Raw genomic sequence first — 20,325 nt, 5'->3', positions numbered from 1 at the left:
TAAATTGTGTCCCAGCAAACGTTACTTTTGTGGTTCTCCATTTGCACAAAAGCGTGATATCTCTTCATTCTCGACTTTAATCCTGCATTACTGTGGAAGCACTTCCTCTCTGTCGATGTCACTTCCTGAAGAGAGAGTCAAGATAGGGCCATTCTCTTTAGTGTTTGCCCTGTTTTCCCAATGTCCATCTCCTCACAGCCCGCATTTTGATATAAAAATAATATAGACTGACTGTAGAAACCGGCCATTAACAAAAGCAAACGAAAGTAAATCAACGTGTGCTATGGAGTAACTAAAAACTGAACAAAAGGAGCGACGAGGTGAGGTTTATTTTGTGTAGTGACTTGTCGGGGGTTAGCTAACTAGCAGTTTCACCGGCTGGTCCCAAACTCGTTGGAAATTAATATGGGGCGTTTAATTAGCCAATAAACTAGTGTCAGGTACTGTTGATAATGTGTTGTGAGAGCATCTTCCTGAAGACACCACTGCTACAGTCACTGACAGGTTAGTTTTTACAGCGGCCGTCCCATTATGTCCATCCCTGCCACTGAGTTAACCGTAAAGCTAGTTAGCTAACGTTAACGTGCTCCTCTGAGAAAGCTCCCACCCAGCGGCGTGATTTCATTTAGAACAAGTTAATGAAAATAATGTCAGCTTTTCACACCAATGGTCAAATCTGTAGGGAATATACAAGTCCAGCGATGTAAGAGACCTGTTCGTGTAAAGTTATGCGTATTTGCAGGTGTTTGAAGCTCCGTGTTTGTTACGGCTAACGTTACCTAGTTTGCCGGGGTAATGTTATTTTTAAACAAAAGCAAATGTTCAAGTCGATATTTTATTAACTCGTTAGTTTATTTTGTGTTGCCAACATATAACTACAGTTGCATGAGGTACACGTTATCAGTGCATGCGGATTTATATCAGCGAAGGGCCCTACAACACCCAGACTGTGGTCGACACCTCCCAACCGTGCACCTTCAATGAGACCAAAATAACGATGTTTTCCCCCCCCTGTTTGGATCGGCAGCATACGTAATTGGAAACCAGGGTAGCGCAAAATGTTAGCAAGCAAACCATTTTGGCCAGGTTGGCAGTATCGGGGGGGTTAACGTCTCTTTAGCTCTGTCAACACGTCACATACAGTATTGTTAATGCCACCCATCTGGTTACATTGGTTTTGACCATAAGTTGCCTCTTTAATGTTGGCATGGCGGGGTCTCGTCCAGGGTCGGGACCTCACACAAATCGCCACCTATGTTGTGCATTTACAAGCCAAATATACAGTATTTTGAGAACTTATTGAAATGTGTGAAGGGCAGTTAGCCACCAGAGTTGTCATCTTGCCTCGCAGCGCTGTCCAATGCATGAAACTTGATGTTTAAGAGTCACAGTGAAACTAATATAAACTCCATAATGAATTATCTGTCTTTTGCCACAGATGAAATATCACCATGGAAATGGTGTCGTCATGTGCAATTTATTCACAAAGTTAAGGATAGAAATATTCTATGATTGTGACCAATGACTACAGCACAGAAACATTAATTTAAATGTTTATTTTATGTTACACGTCCTGCTACTTTTTTTCATGTAGTGAGACATTTGTGTATGTAGCCTAGGCTATCTTCTGGACTACATCTTGCGTTTACCATACCCAAACAATCTAGAAAAGCTAGTTAAAATAGTTTAAATCTTATCGTCTAAGGCAGATAATCACACTTGTCAAATGGCAAACATTGTATTAAAAGAATATGGTCCTATTTTCAGTTTTAGGTGTAAAATATATCAGTTTTATGGTTGAAAATGGAGGGTGCAAAGCTACCTGTGAAGCTCGGTGGTTAGCCCTGTTGCCTCACAGCAGGAAGGTGTTTGTTTGTTTCAAACCTGATCCAGCCAGCTGGGGCCTTTTCACTGTAGATTTTGCATGTTCACCCCATCTCTGCATGGCTTTTCTTCCCACAATCCAAACACATGCAAGTTGAATGAACTGGAATCTAAATTGTTCATAGATGTGAATGTGGTTGCCGTTGTTTGTCAGACCTGCGATGGACAATCTTTGCAGGGAGTATTCTTAGTCAGTCTTCATATGTTGAAGGACATCTTAGTTACCCATCTTTTTTCCTCACTTTCCAGGCAGAGCTTACATTCAGACCTCCTCAATAAACATCTCCTCCCTCTTTGGCACTCACCATTGCCGCACCACAAAGTTCTTATCTTGACCTCAGCCTCCGACTGACCAGCAAGGATGTCCCAGCTCCAGTTTCAGTGTTCGGTTAGCCCCATGACTGCAGCTTCAGCTCCACTGCAGCTGGGACAGCCACAGCCTGGCTACAGTATCCCTTGTGCCTCGGGCACCCTACCCTCGGAGAGCGCCAGCCAGCCCATGAGGAGCTCCGCTCTCCCCGCGGGCTCAGCCACTCCCTATAATACCACCACAGGTTGGTTATTGATTTGTTTTTAAAAAGCTTACTTTTTATTGCTGCCATTAAATAGTTTTGTGCACAGTAAAGTCTACCTTTGGCCCAGCATTTGTTGCAAATATCACGTTTTTATCTTTTTTTACTCCCTTAAAGGCTTGCTAAAGCATACCGTGTGCATCTGTCAGATTCACACTTTGTATTCCAGACCCCTCCCTCATATTGCACTGCCTCTGGAGGTCTTTCTGTGCCTGCATTTGAAATATCTAGGATTTTATGCCCTTGTTTTCAGAGGTTTATCAAGCCCTGCATGTCTTTCTCAGACCATTTGTGTATTTTAATCAGACTTTTGTTTTTTCACAGTATCTAACATGGCAAACCCTAAAGAGAAGACCCCCATGTGTTTGGTGAATGAGTTAGCCCGTTTCAACAAGATCCAACCTGAGTATAAGCTGCTTTGTGAGCAAGGACCAGCTCACTCCAAGGTACTTTGAGAATAATTTTTACCGATAAACTGATTGTGTAATTTTATATATGCTATGACGTCTTTTGTCGCCACATAATGCGAGTGACGGAGAATCTTTTGAATGTACTCTGCCTCTCTACCTCTGTCAGATTTTCTCAGTTAGGCTAACACTGGGAGATCAGTACTGGGAAGCAGAGGGGACCAGTATCAAGAAAGCCCAGCATTCTGCTGCTGCAACCGCCCTCGCTGAGACGACACTTCCCAAGCCCACCATAAGGACGCCCCGCAACACAGGCAAGAACCCAGGTGGGCTCTTCCAACTGGCTCTGTCACAGTCTCTTTCTAATAAGAGTTTGCTCATGTATTTGGTTTGTTGGTTGTCTTTATGTTGGCCTTCCAGCAGATGGCATGACACATACCATCGAGTTAAGTGCACTATGTATGAAGCTTGGTAAAAAGCCTATGTATAAGCCCATCGACCCATACCCGGGGATGAGACCACCAAACTTCAACTACAACGTCCGGGCTCCAGGACCTTACCAGCGCTCTATGCAACAGTGAGTTTCCTTCATTCGGAAAAAAGGACATTCTTTCATTTTGTCTTAATTTTTAATAATATTGTGTTTTGTGATGGGGAAAAAGCTTTTTTTTTGTTTGTCCAGGTATTATTACCCATTTCCTCCAGTGGGACCAATGATATACCACATGGAGCTTTCCATCGGAGGCCAGCAGTTTGTTGGGAAGGGACGCACACGGCAGTTAGCTAAACACGATGCTGCTGCCAAGGCCCTGAAAGTGCTGCACAAGGAGCCAATATTGCAACAGTTGCCAGTGGTGAGAAAAGGAGCGCACACTTGGTGTGAAAAGGTGCTAGGCCTTTGTGCAATTTTATTCAAACTTACTGCTATTTTTCTTTTAATATGCTTTTTGCTCTTGACAGATGAACGGAGAGCCTGAGGAGGAGAACCTAAACAAATCAGAAATCAGTCAAGTGTTTGAAATTGCACTTAAACGCAACTTACCTGTCAACTTTGAGGTGACTATACATTTCTTTTTATTACTGTTAATAGGAATACATAAGTTCAGTGATATGTAGACAAGATGTATGACCGTTTAATAATAAAACAAGAATGCCTCCGTACGTCATGATTTATCACTGTTGTTTTTCAGGTTTTAAAGGAAGAAGGCCCTCCCCACATGAAGAGTTTTGTAGTGTGTGTTACAGTCGGGGAGTTCACTGGAGAGGGCGAAGGGAAGAGTAAAAAGATTGCCAAGAAGCTGGCAGCAGCAGCGGTGCTGGGAGAGTTGAAGAGGCTACCCCATATACCCAGTGTGGAAAAGACGCTGCCACGCATCAAAAAGAAAACCAAATCCATCATCAAGGTAATGTAACCAGTGAGCTGGAGTTAGAATAATCAGTACAGACCTCAAAAGTCTTCATCAAGTGGTGATGGTTAACTTGTCACACAAACAGCTGCAGACCAGCCCAGAATATGGTCAGGGAATGAATCCCATCAGCCGTCTGGCTCAGATCCAGCAGGCCAAGAAGGAGAAGGAACCGGAGTACAGCATGGTGACAGAGAGAGGTCTACCTCGGCGCAGGGAGTTTGTCATGCAGGTGATTTTACAGAAACTGAGGCTTGCCGGTAGCATGATTCTCCGTTTTCCTCTGCTTGTTTATTTCTCAGTCATTCATTCATTTCAGTTTGCTCATTGTTTTTTCGGTACAGGTGTCAGTGTGCGGCCAGTCTGCTGAGGGAATGGGACCTAGTAAGAAGGTGGCCAAAAGGAACGCAGCAGAGAAAATGCTGGAGCTTTTGGGATACAAAGTGCCTCAGCCTCAGCCTCCTAAACCGGCACTGAAAACTGATGAAAAGGTACCGCTACACATTTATTAAGCAAGTCTTGTAAACGTGGCAGACAAAGTTTTGGTATGTGTGATAAACCTTCATTCCTTCAAGTCCTTATATTATCTTTATAATATCTAGACCCCAGTGAGAAAACCTGGCGATGGCCGCAAAGTGACCTTCTTTGAGCCTGGCTCTGTAGAGGACGTGGCAATGGGTAAGTGCCAGTAGATCTACTAGACTCATACACTTGGCAGTGGTCATATTGTATAATTTATTTATTATGTCTGTTGTGCTTCTGTGCCCTTTGCAAATTTGCAAAGGTTCCAAGGAGGAGGACTTCCGTCTGCCTTATCTGAGCCACCAGCAGCTGCCTGCAGGTATCCTGCCCATGGTCCCTGAGGTGGCTCAAGCAGTCGGGGTCTGCCAAGGATCCCAGGCCAAGGACTACAGTCGTTCAATGCCCAACCCAGGCAAGGCCACAATCACTGCCATGATTGCCAATGAGCTGCTTTATGCAGGGACATCATTGACTGCTGAGACTATCCTAAAGAACAAAAATAACCTGAACCAGCTGCCCCACGGACCCCTGACCAGGCCTTCAGAACAGCTCAGCTATCTTTCATCTGTGCAGGGCCTGCAGGTAACCAGCAGCATGTTCTGCTTTTGGTGAACTCAGTAGGGCTATTAGTGTACATGCAATTGATTTAGACTAAAATGGTAAAAGTTAATTGAAATGATTTATTTTCTTGCAGGTGGAATACAAAGATTTTCCCAAAAACAATAAGAATGAATTTGTGTCACTGATCAACTGCTCTTCTCAGCCACCACTCATCAGTCATGGGATTGGGAAAGATGTAGAATCCTGTCATGATATGGTGAGTTTTGTTTTTTTGCCTTATGTGCAGAATGCATCTGTAAAACTTCCAATGTGAGAAAGCACATTGTGTGTGAGCTACATTAGCTGTAATAGAAGGGACAATGCTCCAGCCAAAACCCAGCACATATTAGAAATCATTGATAAAGTCTAACCAATAGGAACAAAATGCTGAAAACAAGTGGCTATCAATGGGTCAAACATATAAGTTTATACAGGATCAGTCCTTGCAAGCCCATGTTAAGTTACTAAATGAAAAGCTGAAACATGTTTAGCTTGGTGCTTGAAATGTAAAAAAAGCAGTATTGTCACTCACAAATATTTTATCTAGTGTTAACAAAGCAGGAGTATTTGCTCATACGCTGCAATTTCTGCATAAATTCTTTGCTTAATTAGGAGCATTATATTTCCTCTTTAGTGTACAACCCCTGTGAGCAGCTGTAGTACCAGGGGTTGTACCAACACACTCTGTTGAAGCATTTATTTCCCAAAAATACAGGAATTGTTCCTAAAGTTTATTTCAAGACCATGCCATGCAGTAGATTAGCGATAAACCTTTTGAGAGTGAGTGTAGCTATGTGACGGTGACCAAATGGAGTTGCCGTTAAGAATAGGCTGATGCGTAATGCCCTCATACCATTACGAAGACACAACATACACCCTGTTTTGTGTAGGATGCTTCCTGGACCCCCACTCCAGTTTTTGTTTTTTAAGAATACCTGCTACCAAGACACTGAGGCTTTACTTTACAGAGTTGTACTCAACTGAGGGGCAGTTGCCTGCCGTGTAACCTATACGGTCCTTCACCTCTACAGGCTGCACTGAATATATTGAAGTTGCTCTCTGAGTTGGACCAGCAGCCAAATGAAAGGACGGGAAATGGACCAGTCTCTCGGTAAGCTGTGACAAACACTGTCGCTAAATGTAGCTGTCTATAATAAGCATTTAGTTTCACTAATAATCAATATGGCCTTTGTTGTTTGAAACTTTTCCAAGTGGTGCATGTTTCCCAGGGAACCGTAGGAGATAATTGATTCCTTTTTATAACTTAAACAGAAGACTCAGCTTTTGCTTAAGAACTCTGGTTGTAGTATACACTGATATAACTGTTGTTTGAGTACTAAAAGCACAGCAGTAAGCTATTAACAGTTTCAATGACTCAACCGGCTTTTATCTTTTGGTTTGTTCTTATGCATGTTTTTTTCTTCCTGATGTTTATTGTGTAAACAGGACAGTTTATGTAAATGCATTTTAATACTTCAATGGGATCTGTAAATGCAATATATTAGACTGAATGGCACTCATGCACATAAACACAGCTATCCATCAAAGGGATATTTCTAACAGTGACACTGTTACTTATTATCCACAGGTGTGGCAAGCAGGAAATTGAAGGTGACTTGCACCTCAAACAGGCTAACTCAAGCACATTGGCACAGACCCTGGATGGCACTGTTTAGATGATCAGGTTTGGTTGTCTGTAAAAGCACTAGAGAAAACTCAGACACTGTGTTCTTAGTCTGCTTTAGAAGGCTACAGGAAGCTTCGGGCACTGTAAGCTCTAAACCATCACTGTTCATATTCATTGTTCCAAAATGTTCACAGTTAAACAAGATTGATAGGAAAAAAAGTGTTTCTTCCCCTTAGTGTTGTTTAATTGTACACATTATTTATTTTGTTGCGTTGTAGAAAAAGCAGCTGCATCCTAGTCACTGAGTTGGGGGTTTTGTTGGTGGAGAAAAAAAGAAGCTGTGAACTGTGTTTTCTTTTGTCTAGAACTTGTTTCCTCTCTGTGAGACCTTCTAACTCTTGTTTTTAAATGTTTTATGTTTTATCCCCCGTTGATGAGGTAGCTCATTTAACAAGATCTTGTAAAGGTTTAAACCTCATTTTTGTCTAAGGTGCAGCTGGTGAACCTTTGTTGATTTTCCTAGAGTGCTTTATATCAACAACCAGTGTTAACAACATTACCATGTAGGGCTGGGAAGAATTTCTGACTAAATGTAGAGTGTATGGTAATGTGATATTGTCTCTGCTGTGTGTGGCAGGGACATTTCCCTGTTATGTCAGTTCCCCTCATACTCCCTTTTCCTCGTCAATCTTCCTTCTCTCTCCGCTCCCCATGGTAATTAAACATACGTGCTTAAGTACACAAAACAAAGACTTCTGGTAACTTGTCTTTTTCTTGACCAGAATATATAACTGAACTGAGGTGTAGGTTATCTAGGACTGTGCAATAATATTATCATTTATCAACTTTCAGTGGCATCGTACTACAATCATGTGTCAGTGTTTCCAGAGTCCAGTTAGTTGTAAGATTTGATTAGCTACTCTGTCAGCAGTACAACGGAACAACTTTTGTATTTGGGTACAGTTCTACCAACAATTTCTTTTTTAATAAAGAATTCAGTCAATAATAGTGGAAAAACAATCACTGGATTACATGCGTGCATTGTTTCCCGTGAGTCCCTCGTGCTTAGGTAGGCAGTTTGAGTCCAGCTCTGGAATGGTGGACTCAACTTACAATGAAAACTAAAGAGGTAATTAATTATACAATGTAAATAAACTGAATGGCTATTGTTGATAACATGCTGACTATAAAATGTATCAAAATTGTATATCATCAGATTGCCCAATCGTAGGGCCCAATGCAGGCTTGGGTATTGTTTAAATTTGAAAGATTCTGATGGTGTATTCTGCTTATAGCTTGGTTCTGATACTTATCTTACTTAATAATATTTGAGTTAAGAAATGTTGAAAACAAATAACATAACTCACCAGAATTAGCTGCTATAAACTTTTATCATGATGTATTCTGTGATGGGCTTTTGATACAAAGCTAAAATCAATCAAAATGTGAACAATCTCTTATCTTTTTATGCAAAATGTTGCTGTTTTTATTTGAATGGCTAAACCTGAGCTTATTCTTGGACCTTGTGAGTATGATGGGATGAGCCAGCTTGTAAAGTCTACTCCACCTCCAGTGGACCGGCTACGGTCAGGATCCACAGCGGATGTGAGAAGCGTCCTGCTGAGAGTCAATATAAGTAAATCTACTGGGCCTGATAATATCCCTGGCTGTGTACTAAAAACATGTGGCAATCAGCTAGTTGATGTTACTCCTAACATTGTGAACACATTGCTGTCTTAGGAGAGGGTTCCCACCTGCTTCAAGACACACCCACCAGCGTCCCTATACCTAAAAAGTCTGCAGTGTCTATTCTGAATGACTGGCCCTCACCCCCATTCTGATCAAGTGCTTTGAGAAACTGTTTCTCCAGCACATAAAGAACAACATCCCAGCCAGCATGGACCCACACCCGATGCTATAATCATGTCTAAAAACATTGTACGTTTTATTCATGAATATTGCACAGTAAAAATCCCCCTGAAATTAGGCACTGTAAATACCTCTAGAAATTGGAGTATTGTGTTTTGGATTTGATATAAGGATTTCAAATCTGTCTATAAATTTAACCCTTTGTCTAACCCTAAGTGACATAGCTATGGTAAGCCCAAATCCATCAGAGAATAGTCATGTTTTTTAATTATTTTGGAAAGTCAGAATAAACTGTAATTTGAGGCAGGTGACGGCAAGAAATGTCTTCACACCCAAGTTATCTTATAATGTAATATGACATACTGCCTGCTTTAATATTATACATACCCTTTGTTAATGTCACTTGGTAGCAGATAGTACAGCAGAAGATTGATTTATTTCATGTCAGAATATACATTTCAAACCATGACATCTATATCAAACATTGTTTTTAGTATTAAGTGTTGGGATTGTCATTGGAGTGCTATGTATTGTAATTCTGTAGAACAGTACTGAAGTAACATACTGTTCTGTTAGACGAGAACATAGTTTATTCAATGAATATGCTGAAAGTAAGAGAACATAACACATTCTATGCATTTGAACATTTATACAAGTGCATTTAATGTCATCCTTATGTATATAAATGTTAACTTAATAACATGAAATGAATGTACTGATCAGCAGAAACGTCAGGGATTTAAGTTATGAAAGATTTCATAAGAAAGGATACTAAAAGGCAGTACACACCCCAGCCACAGCCTGTTCTCCCTGCTGCAAGACAAATATTTTCCTTCCACCAGACTCCAGAGCAGCTTCTTCCCTAAGGCTGTGAGACTCCTTCATTCATCCTCAGCTCTCAACCAGGTAAAATAGTTTTTTTCTGAATATATATATTCTTTTTTTTTTATCATTTCTGATAAATATACCTTGTACTTCATCATTAGTCATACTTGCTCCCCTGCAATTAAAATGGGTTATTTTAGGGACAGGGATTATGTTTTACTGTATCATTGCTGTGCTTGAGATTAGCTACACTTGTAAACACTCGTCCACAATATTGTAAAAAATAGTGCACGGATGCTCATAATCTGCACATAATCCTCAAGGGAGAGGGAGAAAGTGCAGTAGGTCCAAAATTGGCCACTGAAAACTGTTTTTTGTAGTAATCAGTGAAGGAATATAAAAACATGTTTATTAAAGAACTCATGGATATTATATACATCTGAATCATGTCCCAATTCAGACTCACTTGTTAGAGTAGTGGTTTTCAATCATTTTATTTTACGTAAACACAATACAGCATGATATTCTGGTACATTGTTATGTTACCGATGTTAAAGATACTCCCATTCCCCTTTAGGCCAGTCCAGGATTCAGTCACAAGTATTTTGTCATTTCACAGGTTTATGGTGAAAACTGTTTAAAGGGACTTTAAACTTAGTCTGAACATATTGAAATGTTGCGGTGCTGATGACCACTTGGCTGAGTCGTCATCAAGTACACACTTCTGAATGATCAGTTTCAAAATCTAAAGCCTCATCCATTTGCATCATCCAAATGCTACTGAATCCTGGCTGTAGCTGGGCTGTTTGGCCCACTGCTGTCCACGCATGCAGAGGGGATTTTTTATTATTATTTTTTCTATCAACTGGAATATCACAAACCATTTGAATGACATTTGATTTTAATTTTATGGATTTGACTCCCAAAGCTGTATAAACTTAGATATGATTATGCGGAGACATTAGGTGATAGTTTCTTCACGGTGTCAATGAAGGGATACATGCACTTGTCGGACCCCATGAAACGATACGTAACCACATTAGATTCCCATGGCAACAACCTGGAAGAAAAAATGCGTGATAAAAGTTAGAATACTGAACATCAGCTTTTTGCACGCATGAAGAAATGTAAAAAGAGGGAGAAAACAGGGCAGCACTTTCAAAATACAGCATGCAATTTAAAGTGTAGTTTTGTTCTTTGAATTGGGTACTAATAAAATATTTATCAGTTCCTACAGTGTAAGATAAAACTATGGGGAGCAAGGTAGTAGGAACTGGCCATTTTGGAGAAAAGGACAAAATATCACTTTTGTAAATACTGGGCACATATGGTCCTGGGAATACAGTACTGGGAAACAAAACTCAAATTTTAAGTTTTATTGTACTGCAATTCAAAGACCATAAGCTGGTTGGCTAAATCACCTATTTGGTGTAACTGTGAAATACAGTCACAGGAAAAAGTATGTGAACCCTTTGAAATTACCTGTATTTCTGCATAAATTGGTCATATAATGGGATTTGATATTCATCTCAATTACAACAATAGATAAACACTGTCTGCTTAAACTAATACCACAGAAACAATCATATGTTACGGGTTTGTTTTAACACACTGTGTAAACATTCACAGTGCAGGGTGGAAAAAGTTTGTGAACCCTTGTATTTAATAACTGGTTGACCCTCCTTTGGTAGCAGTAACCTCAAGCAAACTTTTCCTATAGTTGCAGATCAGACCTGATCAACGGTCGTGAGGAATTATGGACCATTCCCTTCATAAATCTGTTTCAGTTCAGCAATATTCTTGGGATGTCTGGTGTGAATTGCTTTCTTGAGCACATTAAGGACATGGCTCTCACTGTTCCGTTGCATTCTGTTGTTGATTTACTTCCGTGCTTTGGGTCATTGTCCTGCTGCATTACCCATCCTTTGTTGAGCTCCCATTGGGTGACAAATGGCCTTATGTCGTCCTACAAAATGTCTTGATAAACTTTGGAATTCATTTTCTGTCGATGATACCACCGCTTTCAGGCCCTTAAGCAGCGAAGCAGCCCCAAACCATGATTTCCCCTCCACCATACTTCACAGATAGGATGAGGTTTTGATGTTGGTGTGCTGTGCCTCTTTCCTCTACAAATAGGGTTGTGTGTTCCTTCCAAACAACTCAACGTTTGTTTCATCTGTCCACAGAATATTTTGCTAGTGCTGTGGAACATCCAGATGCTCTTTTGCAAACTTAAGATGTGCAGCAATGTATTTCTGGTCAGCAGTGGCTTCCTCTGTGGTATCTTCCCATAAACTCAATTCTTGTTAAGTGTTTTACGTATTGTAGAGTCGTAAACAGAGACATTAGTATGTTCCAGAGATTGATGTAAGTCTTCAGCTACACTCTAGAATTCTTTCTTCTTAACCTCATTGAGCATTCTGCGCTGTGCTCTTGCAGTCATCTTTGCAGGACTCCCACTCAGTGCTGAATTTTCACCATTTATTGACAATTTGTCTTACCATGGACTGATGAACATCAAGGCTTTTAGAGACACTTTTGTAACCCTTTCCAGCTTTATGCAAGTCAACAGTTCTTAATCTTAGTCTTCCGAGGGCTATTTTGTTGAATGCATGGTTCACATCAGGCAACGCTTAATGAGAATAGCAAAATTAAAATTGGTGTGTGTGTTTGTTTAGGACAGGGCAGCGCTAACCAACACCTCCAATCTTGTCTCATTGATTGGACCCCAGGTTGGCTGACTCCTGACTTCAATTAGCTTTTGGAGAAGTCATTAGCCTAGGGGTTCACATACTTTTGCCACCCTGCTGTGAATGTTTAAATGCTCTTCAATGAAAAATATAATTGTTTGTGTGGTATTATTTTGAGCAGACTGTTTGTCTGTTGTTGTGACTTAGATGAAGATCAGATCACATTTTATGACTAATTTATGCAGACATCCAGGTAATTCCAATGGGTTTACATACTTTTTCCTGCAACTGTATGTTACACAATAATTACTTTATGTTCTGTTAATATATATATATATATATATATATATATATATATATATATATATATATATATATATATATATATATATATATATATATATATATATATATATATATATTTTCCTCTAAAATACCAGATTATTACTGTTAGTCTTGTTTTCCTCCACTGTATTTTGTTGATACCTGATTGTAAATCACAGATTAACAAAGTGTTACCAAAAGTATTTATTTGTTTTTGGTTAATATAAAGGTGTAGCTTTGTACTTACGCTCTGGAGACTACGGGCAAGTAGGTGAGACGAGGTATGCATACTAATGGTTGGTTTATCAGGATGGCGTTCATGGCCTGCTCAACACAATACTGGGGATCCAGAGGGGGTAGGAGTAGTTCCATTTCCTCCCTATTTGTGGCACCAAAGGACAAATGGATCAGTTACGAGTATGTATGCAGTGTTTTTGAAAGCAAACCCACGGTCAAACAGAAGCAGTCACAGAATGTCTACCCAAGTCAACATCCCTGTCCCTGTACTGAATATGTGCTGCGCAGTGGTAGACAGAGATTTAGTTTAGAATATGAACCCCAGTGTCATATTTTAGAATTTCAAGACAATTACTGCAAGAAAACCTTTATGAGGAAATACACTGTACACCTGAACCTGGTGGACCAGAGGCAAGCCAGGAAGTAGGACAGGACATAGGTTCACTGTAGGATGAAGGAATCTAAATGCCATTGTTGTTTCACATTGTCTTTAATGTGTTTTTATAAACCCAAGAACTTCACTTCACATGATGATGGATATTTAGTGTGTTTATGTTGTGCCAGCAGGTTATGTTCAAATATGCCATTTAGATTCTAGGAAATACAGTTTAAAGATGTGATGAGATTTAAAGGGATAGTAAGTGACTGTAATCCAGTGCACTTTTTGTTAAATTCAGCGAATATTTCCCCACGGTTTGCTAGCTCTGTTTTGTGTGTGCTCTGAAAAAATATCCTGTTTCCTACACAGCCCTGGCTCTGTAAATGGAAATCAAATAAAGTGGTGTGGACCTTGCCAGACAACATTGCTGCAGCCAAATGCAGCCAACAGTTAGTGCCTATGCACAGAAGTAGTTGGTGGAGGTGGGGCAGTGGGAAAGAGAGTTCTTTACACCAGCACATTTGAAGGTGCTGGATTCCAGGCACTGTGAAGAAGGAGAAATGGCCGCGAAACAGCCAAAAAGGAAAAGGTCTTAAGATTATAAACAGAGAAGAACGTTATGTGACAAGGCAAGGGCGAAATGGTTTTCAACACTGGAGAAACCTGAGAGATTTAAAATTTGATGGACAGAGCTTCTGAAGGAGCAGGAGGGATGTATTTCTTTGGCAGTTCTTTGGCGGCAAAAGACAGAGAATAGCAGTGAGTATTTAGCTGGTGTACCTTATCTTGCAGCCTTCAAACATGCCTGTATCAACAATATAGGGGCACACAAGAGTAGTCTTCACTCCTTCAACCTCCTCAGCCAGCAGCTCGTGGGCCAGAGACTCGTGGAAGCCCACAGCAGCAAATTTACTGGCACAGTAATCCTGTCTCAAACAAGAATCAAAACGTGACCATTTACAAAAATAACTTGCAGTTTGTCAGATCTACTCAGACTGCTGTTGTGATAATGCTTATGAATTGTGTTACTTTATTGGCTGGCTTAAGCAGAGAACTGTATAAAAGACACACAAATTACTGTTGCAGTTCACCTCGACACAAGCGGTGCTGAAGAGACCTAGGACACTGGCGATAGTAACGATGTGTCCATGATTCTGCGCCTTCATCTGCGGGAGGAAGGCCTTCACTGTCTGAGGCACAGATACATACATTGTTATATTGCAACGGGTCATTATTGTGACTTGGTGACTTGTAGTGACTTAAATGTATGCTCATTGTGACGGAAGCTTACGTTGCACATTGCAGCTTTATATTAAGAGGATTTGTGTGTGTGTGCGTGCAATCCTACAGTCCAAAGTGTGAAGGGGATAAAGCTTAGCGCAATACCTTTAACATGTCACACGTCACACTACGCACAATAACCTGCTCTGTACAGCAGCTGATGGTGGAAAGATTTATTCAAATGCTTCAATTCCAGCTCTCTAAATTTTAGTCCGTGCTGAATCCTTATCTATCTTAGACTTGTGCCAAGCACAGAGCCGGGTAGATTATATATATTTTAAATTAAATAGTGTTTACTAATCAGGGAACAAAATGTAAAAAGGTGGCACACCATCAAAGCAGTCAGTGAATGTGAAGTAGTGTTTAACAATCACTGTATACAAGCAATCAAGACAATGACTGAATTGTCAGCCATTGTCTTGATTATATGCCTACTTCATTAAACTATGAACCTACACTGACAAACTGATTGTTTTGATGTCATATATGAACATGATTTTAGTCCATTTACATAATTAGAAAAGCAGTTATTGTTCATATTGAGCAGATTATTAAAACAGTTAACAGATGAAGTGATTGGTCTTCAGCACTTTTCATTTTGACTAAAGCGTCCTCACCCAGAAGAGGGCATGGCAGTTGACTTTCATGGTCCTCTCAATCAGTTCATCAGGACAATCTAACATGCGCTGCCCTGCCACTACTCCAGCATTGTTCACCAGTATCGTAACGTCCCGGCCCAGGTCCTTTCGCACAAGGTCTGCGTTGCGGTACACATCCTCCCTGTTGGTCACATCCAACGTGTAGGTGTGAGCCTTACCCCCCATCTCACGGACCAGCTTGGCTGTCTGCTCATTGCAGCTGCTGTTGATGTCCCACAGCACCACTTCTGCCCCATGCTTGGCGAATTCCTGAGCAAAGAGACGACCCAGTCCACCGCCTGATCCGGTGATCAGCACCAGCTCGCCGTCAATGGACTTGGTGCGCGGAGGCATGACGACCCGCACAGAATTGCGCAGGATGAAGTAAATCACATCCAGCAGCATCATCTGGAGGTCCATTAGAAAAATCATGTTGATCTACTTAACTGCTGATGGCCTTGATTGTAAGAACGAATATCTCAGTAGCCTACAGTGGATCAGACTCTGTTAGATTGTGGGAGTGCAAAGGATACAGACAGCCAAGCTGGTGTTTCCTTCCTCCTGTGAACCTCAGCCTCAATCCGTGGTTTATTTAAACACTCTCCTCCTGGATTAGAGGAAATACTTTGAGCTCCTAATAATGTGAACGTATGCATTTTCACCACCACTGAGGAAAATAACATGTGCCAGATGGCATTACACTGAGTTAAAGATAAGCTCACTGTTTGCACATGCTGTACACCTGAAACTTTTGCATAGCATATAGATGCACATAACTTACTTACTAACTATATGAAATACTTGCACCTTTATCTGCATTGTATATGTGTGTGTAAACGTTCATCAGTTTATTTCTAAGGCAGTAGAAACAGAAGGCAGGAAAAGAGATGTGGAATAGTTTTTTCGACCTGCTTATCAGGAGAAGAGGCTAATCATCATCATGAAATGAGACAAATTGGTCCTTTTTCACTGTTCATTTATGTTAGTTCAAGGCCCCACAACAATTGCGGGAGAATATCAATGCAACATATTCCTGGTGTGAAACAATGTGGATTCTGTATATTAATGAATTCTTGCCTCAGCGGTACCACTGTCAATCATACCAGATTAATGTACAGGACAGATGAGTATTTTTCATATTTCTAAGTAACACAGAAGTATGAAAGTGAGAACACAGAGCTGCTAATGAAGTATAATTACTACTCTAAATGCGCTCAGATATCTTGTACATAAGAGCAGTGCAGGGGCTCAGAGGGTTAGCATTGCTGCCTCAGATTTGTGGTTAAGCAGTGTGATAAAGTTTAATATTTTTAGTTCAGTGTTCAGCGAAGGGACACCAATCATGGACAAGATTCGGTCCCAGCTCTAACTCTGCCCTATAGAACAGTCAGAATCATCTTAAACGAGAACACAAGAAGATTACATATATGTGAACTGTAAATCTTTGCACTGTTACTTATGTCCCAGGAAGGCTACTTGTTTCTGTATCACATTCTTGTGTTCTTGGCGAACACTGCCAGCCTTGTGTACTATGTTAGCATGTGAGCCACATTTAGAGAATCAGAGAACATGCATGTTTTAACAACGTTATTATTAATCCCCATTAAAAAAAATATTGCATAGTCTTTTCAGTTATGTTACTGTAGCATGTTAGTTGAAAGTGCATTTGAAATTGTCACCAATAATAGTAATAGAGTATCTACGTGTGTATGCAGTATATTCTGGAGAAAATTTAGATGCTTGTTTTTCCTGAACATTTGAACCCAGTCGAGCTTTACATCTCACAACAACATGGAGGTGCAGATAAATATTTCTTCTTTCTAAAATAAAGAATATCTTTACAGAAATGGGTTGAGGCAGTAAGAAGGTAGTTAGTTTAAATGCTGCCAGGAATTTTGCTCTTCTGTGAGTCGTTGAGCCACACTTGGAAACAGCAGCAAAGATCACATCAAAGTGAGTTTCCTTGTTGGACACGGCCATAAAAATTATAGAGAGTAGTGTTTTCTACTGGTGGGAAGCCATTTATCTTTCACCTTTTTTAATGCAAAAAGGCTGAACTTTGTTGTGAGAACTGCTTTTGAAATGAAGGCTATCTGTTGTGGTGGCAGCCCGGCTGACAGTGAGTGTCCTGATTTTTTATTTTTTATTTTTTCTCTTTTTGCTTGTGATTCTGTTTTCTCCTGGTGTTTTCCTGTGCTCTGCCTGCCTCCCTGTGTCTCCTCCCCTACTTGTGCTCTCTCTCTCTCTCTCTCTCCCTCCGCTTCTGAGCCCAGCCAACGACCCGCACCTGCATCTCGTCAGCCACCTCCTCTGCCTGCCACACCTGCCAGCAATCAGCCTCATCTCTGACAGTACTTCTACCCCGGTTCTCCAGTCAACCCCTGCTTGATTGTCGTTGCTCCTTATCTGGTGCCACTTCACCATTCAAGCTCTGAGTATTCTGCGTCATTTCTGCTTCCCTGAACTCTTGATTTCCCCAGTGTCTAACCCTGTCTGTCCGTCTCCCCTCCATGTTCACTCACCTCCGTCCTCCGTTCCATCAGCTGGGCTCGACACCCTGCCTTCTCCCCTTGGACCTCTTCCACGGCGTCCTCCCCATGCCTCCTTACTTCCTCGGTCCCCAGTGCCCCCGGCTCCCTTGTCTCAGTCTCCTCGGTTCCCCGTGCCCGTTTTTTCCCGGCGTCCGCCTCTCCCTCAACCCCTTTTCCCCTTCAATAAAGCCTGTTCTTCCTGAGTGTTGCAACCTCACTCCCCTTCGCCGACCCCACGGAGAGGGGAGGGATAAGAGTAGCCGTGGACAGATTGTTTCGGGCTTTGGGCCAGACTGAGGACCTTGGTCTCTACCCCAGGAACCACGGTTTTGGGAGGTTCCCGAGGCGGCGAGGTTGATTTGGGAGTTGGAACTCATCAAAAGAGCCCTGTTCATGGCTTTGAACTCCTCCAGTGTTCCTCAGGATGGGCTCAGCATGAGGCCTGCTGGTCTTCCGCCTGATCTCCACCCCGCATCCATACCCTGTTCCCCGGCATGCTAGCGCCACTAGCCCCCAGCCTGTTCCCTTGCCTGCTAGCGCCGCTAGCCTCCAGCCTGTCCCTCCTGATCCCCGGCCGCTAGCCCCCAGTCTGGTCCCGATCCCCAGCCCGCTAGCACCGCTAGCCTCCAGCCTCCAGCCTGTCCCTCCTGATCCCTGGCCTCCTAGGGCCCCTAGCACCCAGCCTGATCTTCATACCCTGTCGGAGGACCGACCGACACCTATTCTGTTGGTGGTCCGCCCGACCCCTGCTCCTCATGCCATGTTGGTGGTCCGGCCATCCCCGGCCCCCCATACCTTGTCGGAGGACCGACCGACATCAGCCCCGTCGGTGGTCCGGCCGACTCCCGCTCCTTGTACCCTGTTGGTGAATCGACCGGCTCCAACTCCGCCGGTGATCCAGCCAACACCTGCTCCTCGTGCCCTTTTGGCTCGCACCAAGGCCTTTGCCCAGCCCGCAGCCCAGACCACGCCACCTCCTTGTTCCCTGTCTACAGTCCCCAACCCTCCAACCCCGTCTCTGGTTCCCCCTGCTCCCGCTTCGGCACCGGCCCTCAGCCAAGCAGCCCTGTCCCTGATTTCCCCTACTGCTGTCTCGCTGCTGGCCTTTAGCGCTACTCCCCGTCTTCCAGAGGGGTCTTGCCCCCGTCCCAGTCTCCCCTTAGCCCGACCTCTGGAGAGGTTATGTCTTCTCCGCTGGCCTCATGGACAGCCTCCTGGGGCCTCCGGTCCTCGCCGTCGACCCTCTGCTTGGCCCCCTGTGTACCTTAGCTCAGGCTCTCGACCTCCTGACCTCCCATGTTCCCTCTCTGCCCTGCCCCTGGGAAGCCCACCTCAGGTCCCATGTTCCCTCTCTGTCGTGCCCATGGGAAGCCCACCTCTGGTCCCATGTTCCCTCTCTGCCCTGCCCCAGGGACATCCGCCCGAGGTTCCCTGTTCCCTCTCTGTCCCGCCTTTGGGCCGCCCGCCTGAACTCTCTGGCTCCCCCTCGGTCCTGCCTTCACCTGAACTCCCTGGTCCCACTGCTCTGCCCTCAGGCACCCTGTCTGGCCCTGTTCCCTCGGTTCTGTTCTGCCCTGTCCCTTCGCCTGATTTTTCCGAGCCCTGTCCCCCTCTCTAAGTCCCTTGTGTCTCGTTTTGGACCCTAGACCCCCGCCAGCCAAATCATAGTGCGACTCCCCCCTGACATCCTCTGAGCACTTCCCGGCCAACTGGAAGGCCCGTGAGTGGTGTCAGTGGTGACAGTCTGTTTTGGAGCAGTAAATAGACATGGTAAACATCTCTGCAAGCTACACAGTTTTGTAGATACACGTGGAGTCCACAAGGTAGGGCCACACATAGGGGAAAAAAGAACCACAGCTGCTGTGGTAATGTTTTTTGTCTGTGGTTTTATGTTTCCTTTGAATTTTGAACAGAATCAGAATCTTTCAGCTCCACCCTTCTCCCCCTCTCTCTGTTCCTGTCTTCTCTCCCACACACACACACACACACACACACACACACACACACACACACACAGCAGAAGGCTACTGGGAATCTTAGTTTGAGTGGAGGCCCGCACTGTCCACACTGTTGTTCTTTTTGCATGAATAACCTCGGCCATAGGGGTTTCACTAATCCAGTCTTTTCACATGTTGAGGCACACATGGGCCTGGGAAGCTGGCTGCTTCATAAACAGATTGAGAGAGAGGCAGTGAAAGAATTTAAGCAACCAGACTTTTCTTTTAGACTTTGATTTTGCAAGTTTCTTTATTTTTTTTCTATACATCAAACTGAAGACCTATACAGGAAATGTAACCTTTTCTTCTGTTTCTGCTACTCAGCCTCAACAATTAAGCGTGCTGATTTTATCTTTTCAGATCACTTTTCTTTTCTGCCCATAGTACTCACATTCTTACACAGAGTATTTAAAGAAAATGCAGGTAAAGGCTAATACTTAATATCTTGTAAGGCAGGACAAACTATATAAAAAAAATTAAAATTCAGTAGGTAGAGACTGTCTTTTCAATTTTCTTTCATGATGCTTGGACACAAT

General features: G+C 42.6%; 2 protein-coding genes across 6 annotated transcripts; one reads left to right on the top strand and one right to left on the bottom strand.

Annotated features, from left to right (window-relative positions):
* The first annotated feature begins 139 nt into the window (after window positions 1-139).
* On the top strand, window positions 140-7,770 carry stau1 (staufen double-stranded RNA binding protein 1). Of its 5 annotated transcripts, none has more exons than XM_038695546.1 (15): window positions 140-320; window positions 2,134-2,438; window positions 2,781-2,902; window positions 3,033-3,177; window positions 3,287-3,440; window positions 3,546-3,717; window positions 3,824-3,919; window positions 4,054-4,266; window positions 4,358-4,501; window positions 4,614-4,760; window positions 4,872-4,947; window positions 5,054-5,373; window positions 5,486-5,608; window positions 6,423-6,502; window positions 6,980-7,770. In XM_038695546.1, the coding sequence occupies exons 2-15, from the start codon at window positions 2,246-2,248 to the stop codon at window positions 7,065-7,067; spliced, it is 2,073 nt and encodes a 690-aa protein (XP_038551474.1). In that variant the 5' UTR covers window positions 140-320; window positions 2,134-2,245; the 3' UTR covers window positions 7,068-7,770. The 5 variants fall into 5 exon arrangements, with proteins under 5 accessions (XP_038551474.1, XP_038551473.1, XP_038551471.1 ...); XM_038695545.1 differs by having other exon boundaries at window positions 3,284-3,440; XM_038695543.1 differs by having other exon boundaries at window positions 3,033-3,189.
* A 2,428-nt stretch (window positions 7,771-10,198) lies between these two features.
* Window positions 10,199-15,693, bottom strand: LOC119886659 (retinol dehydrogenase 10-A). The gene is made up of 5 exons (XM_038697545.1): window positions 15,241-15,693; window positions 14,434-14,532; window positions 14,123-14,268; window positions 12,974-13,105; window positions 10,199-10,772 (listed from the first exon to the last, which is right to left on the bottom strand). Exons 1-5 carry the CDS (start codon window positions 15,691-15,693, stop codon window positions 10,661-10,663), a joined length of 942 nt encoding a protein of 313 aa, XP_038553473.1. The 3' UTR covers window positions 10,199-10,660.
* Window positions 15,694-20,325: the final 4,632 nt, after the last annotated feature.

The sequence above is a fragment of the Micropterus salmoides genome, unplaced genomic scaffold (assembly GCF_014851395.1).
Source record: "Micropterus salmoides isolate LMB-PRFRI ecotype aquatic unplaced genomic scaffold, ASM1485139v1 Ms_hic_scaffold_4, whole genome shotgun sequence".
NCBI lineage: Eukaryota > Metazoa > Chordata > Actinopteri > Centrarchiformes > Centrarchidae > Micropterus > Micropterus salmoides.
Note: the sequence above shows the minus strand (reverse complement) of the source record. Positions and strands in the feature narration are given on the sequence as shown.

Coding starts and splice junctions, on each gene's coding strand:
- stau1 (XM_038695541.1), top strand. CDS start 2,246: ATGTCCCAGCTCCAGTTTCAGTGTTCGGTTAGCCCCATGACTGCAGCT. Junction 3,718..3,823: donor TATTGCAACAGTTGCCAGTG/GTGAGAAAAGGA, acceptor TGCTCTTGACAG/ATGAACGGAGAGCCTGAGGA. Junction 3,920..4,053: donor ACTTACCTGTCAACTTTGAG/GTGACTATACAT, acceptor GTTGTTTTTCAG/GTTTTAAAGGAAGAAGGCCC.
- LOC119886659 (XM_038697545.1), bottom strand. CDS start 15,693: ATGATTTTTCTAATGGACCTCCAGATGATGCTGCTGGATGTGATTTAC. Junction 14,269..14,433: donor TCAGCACCGCTTGTGTCGAG/GTGAACTGCAAC, acceptor TGTTTGAGACAG/GATTACTGTGCCAGTAAATT. Junction 10,773..12,973: donor TTGCCCGTAGTCTCCAGAGC/GTAAGTACAAAG, acceptor TTTTTCTTCCAG/GTTGTTGCCATGGGAATCTA.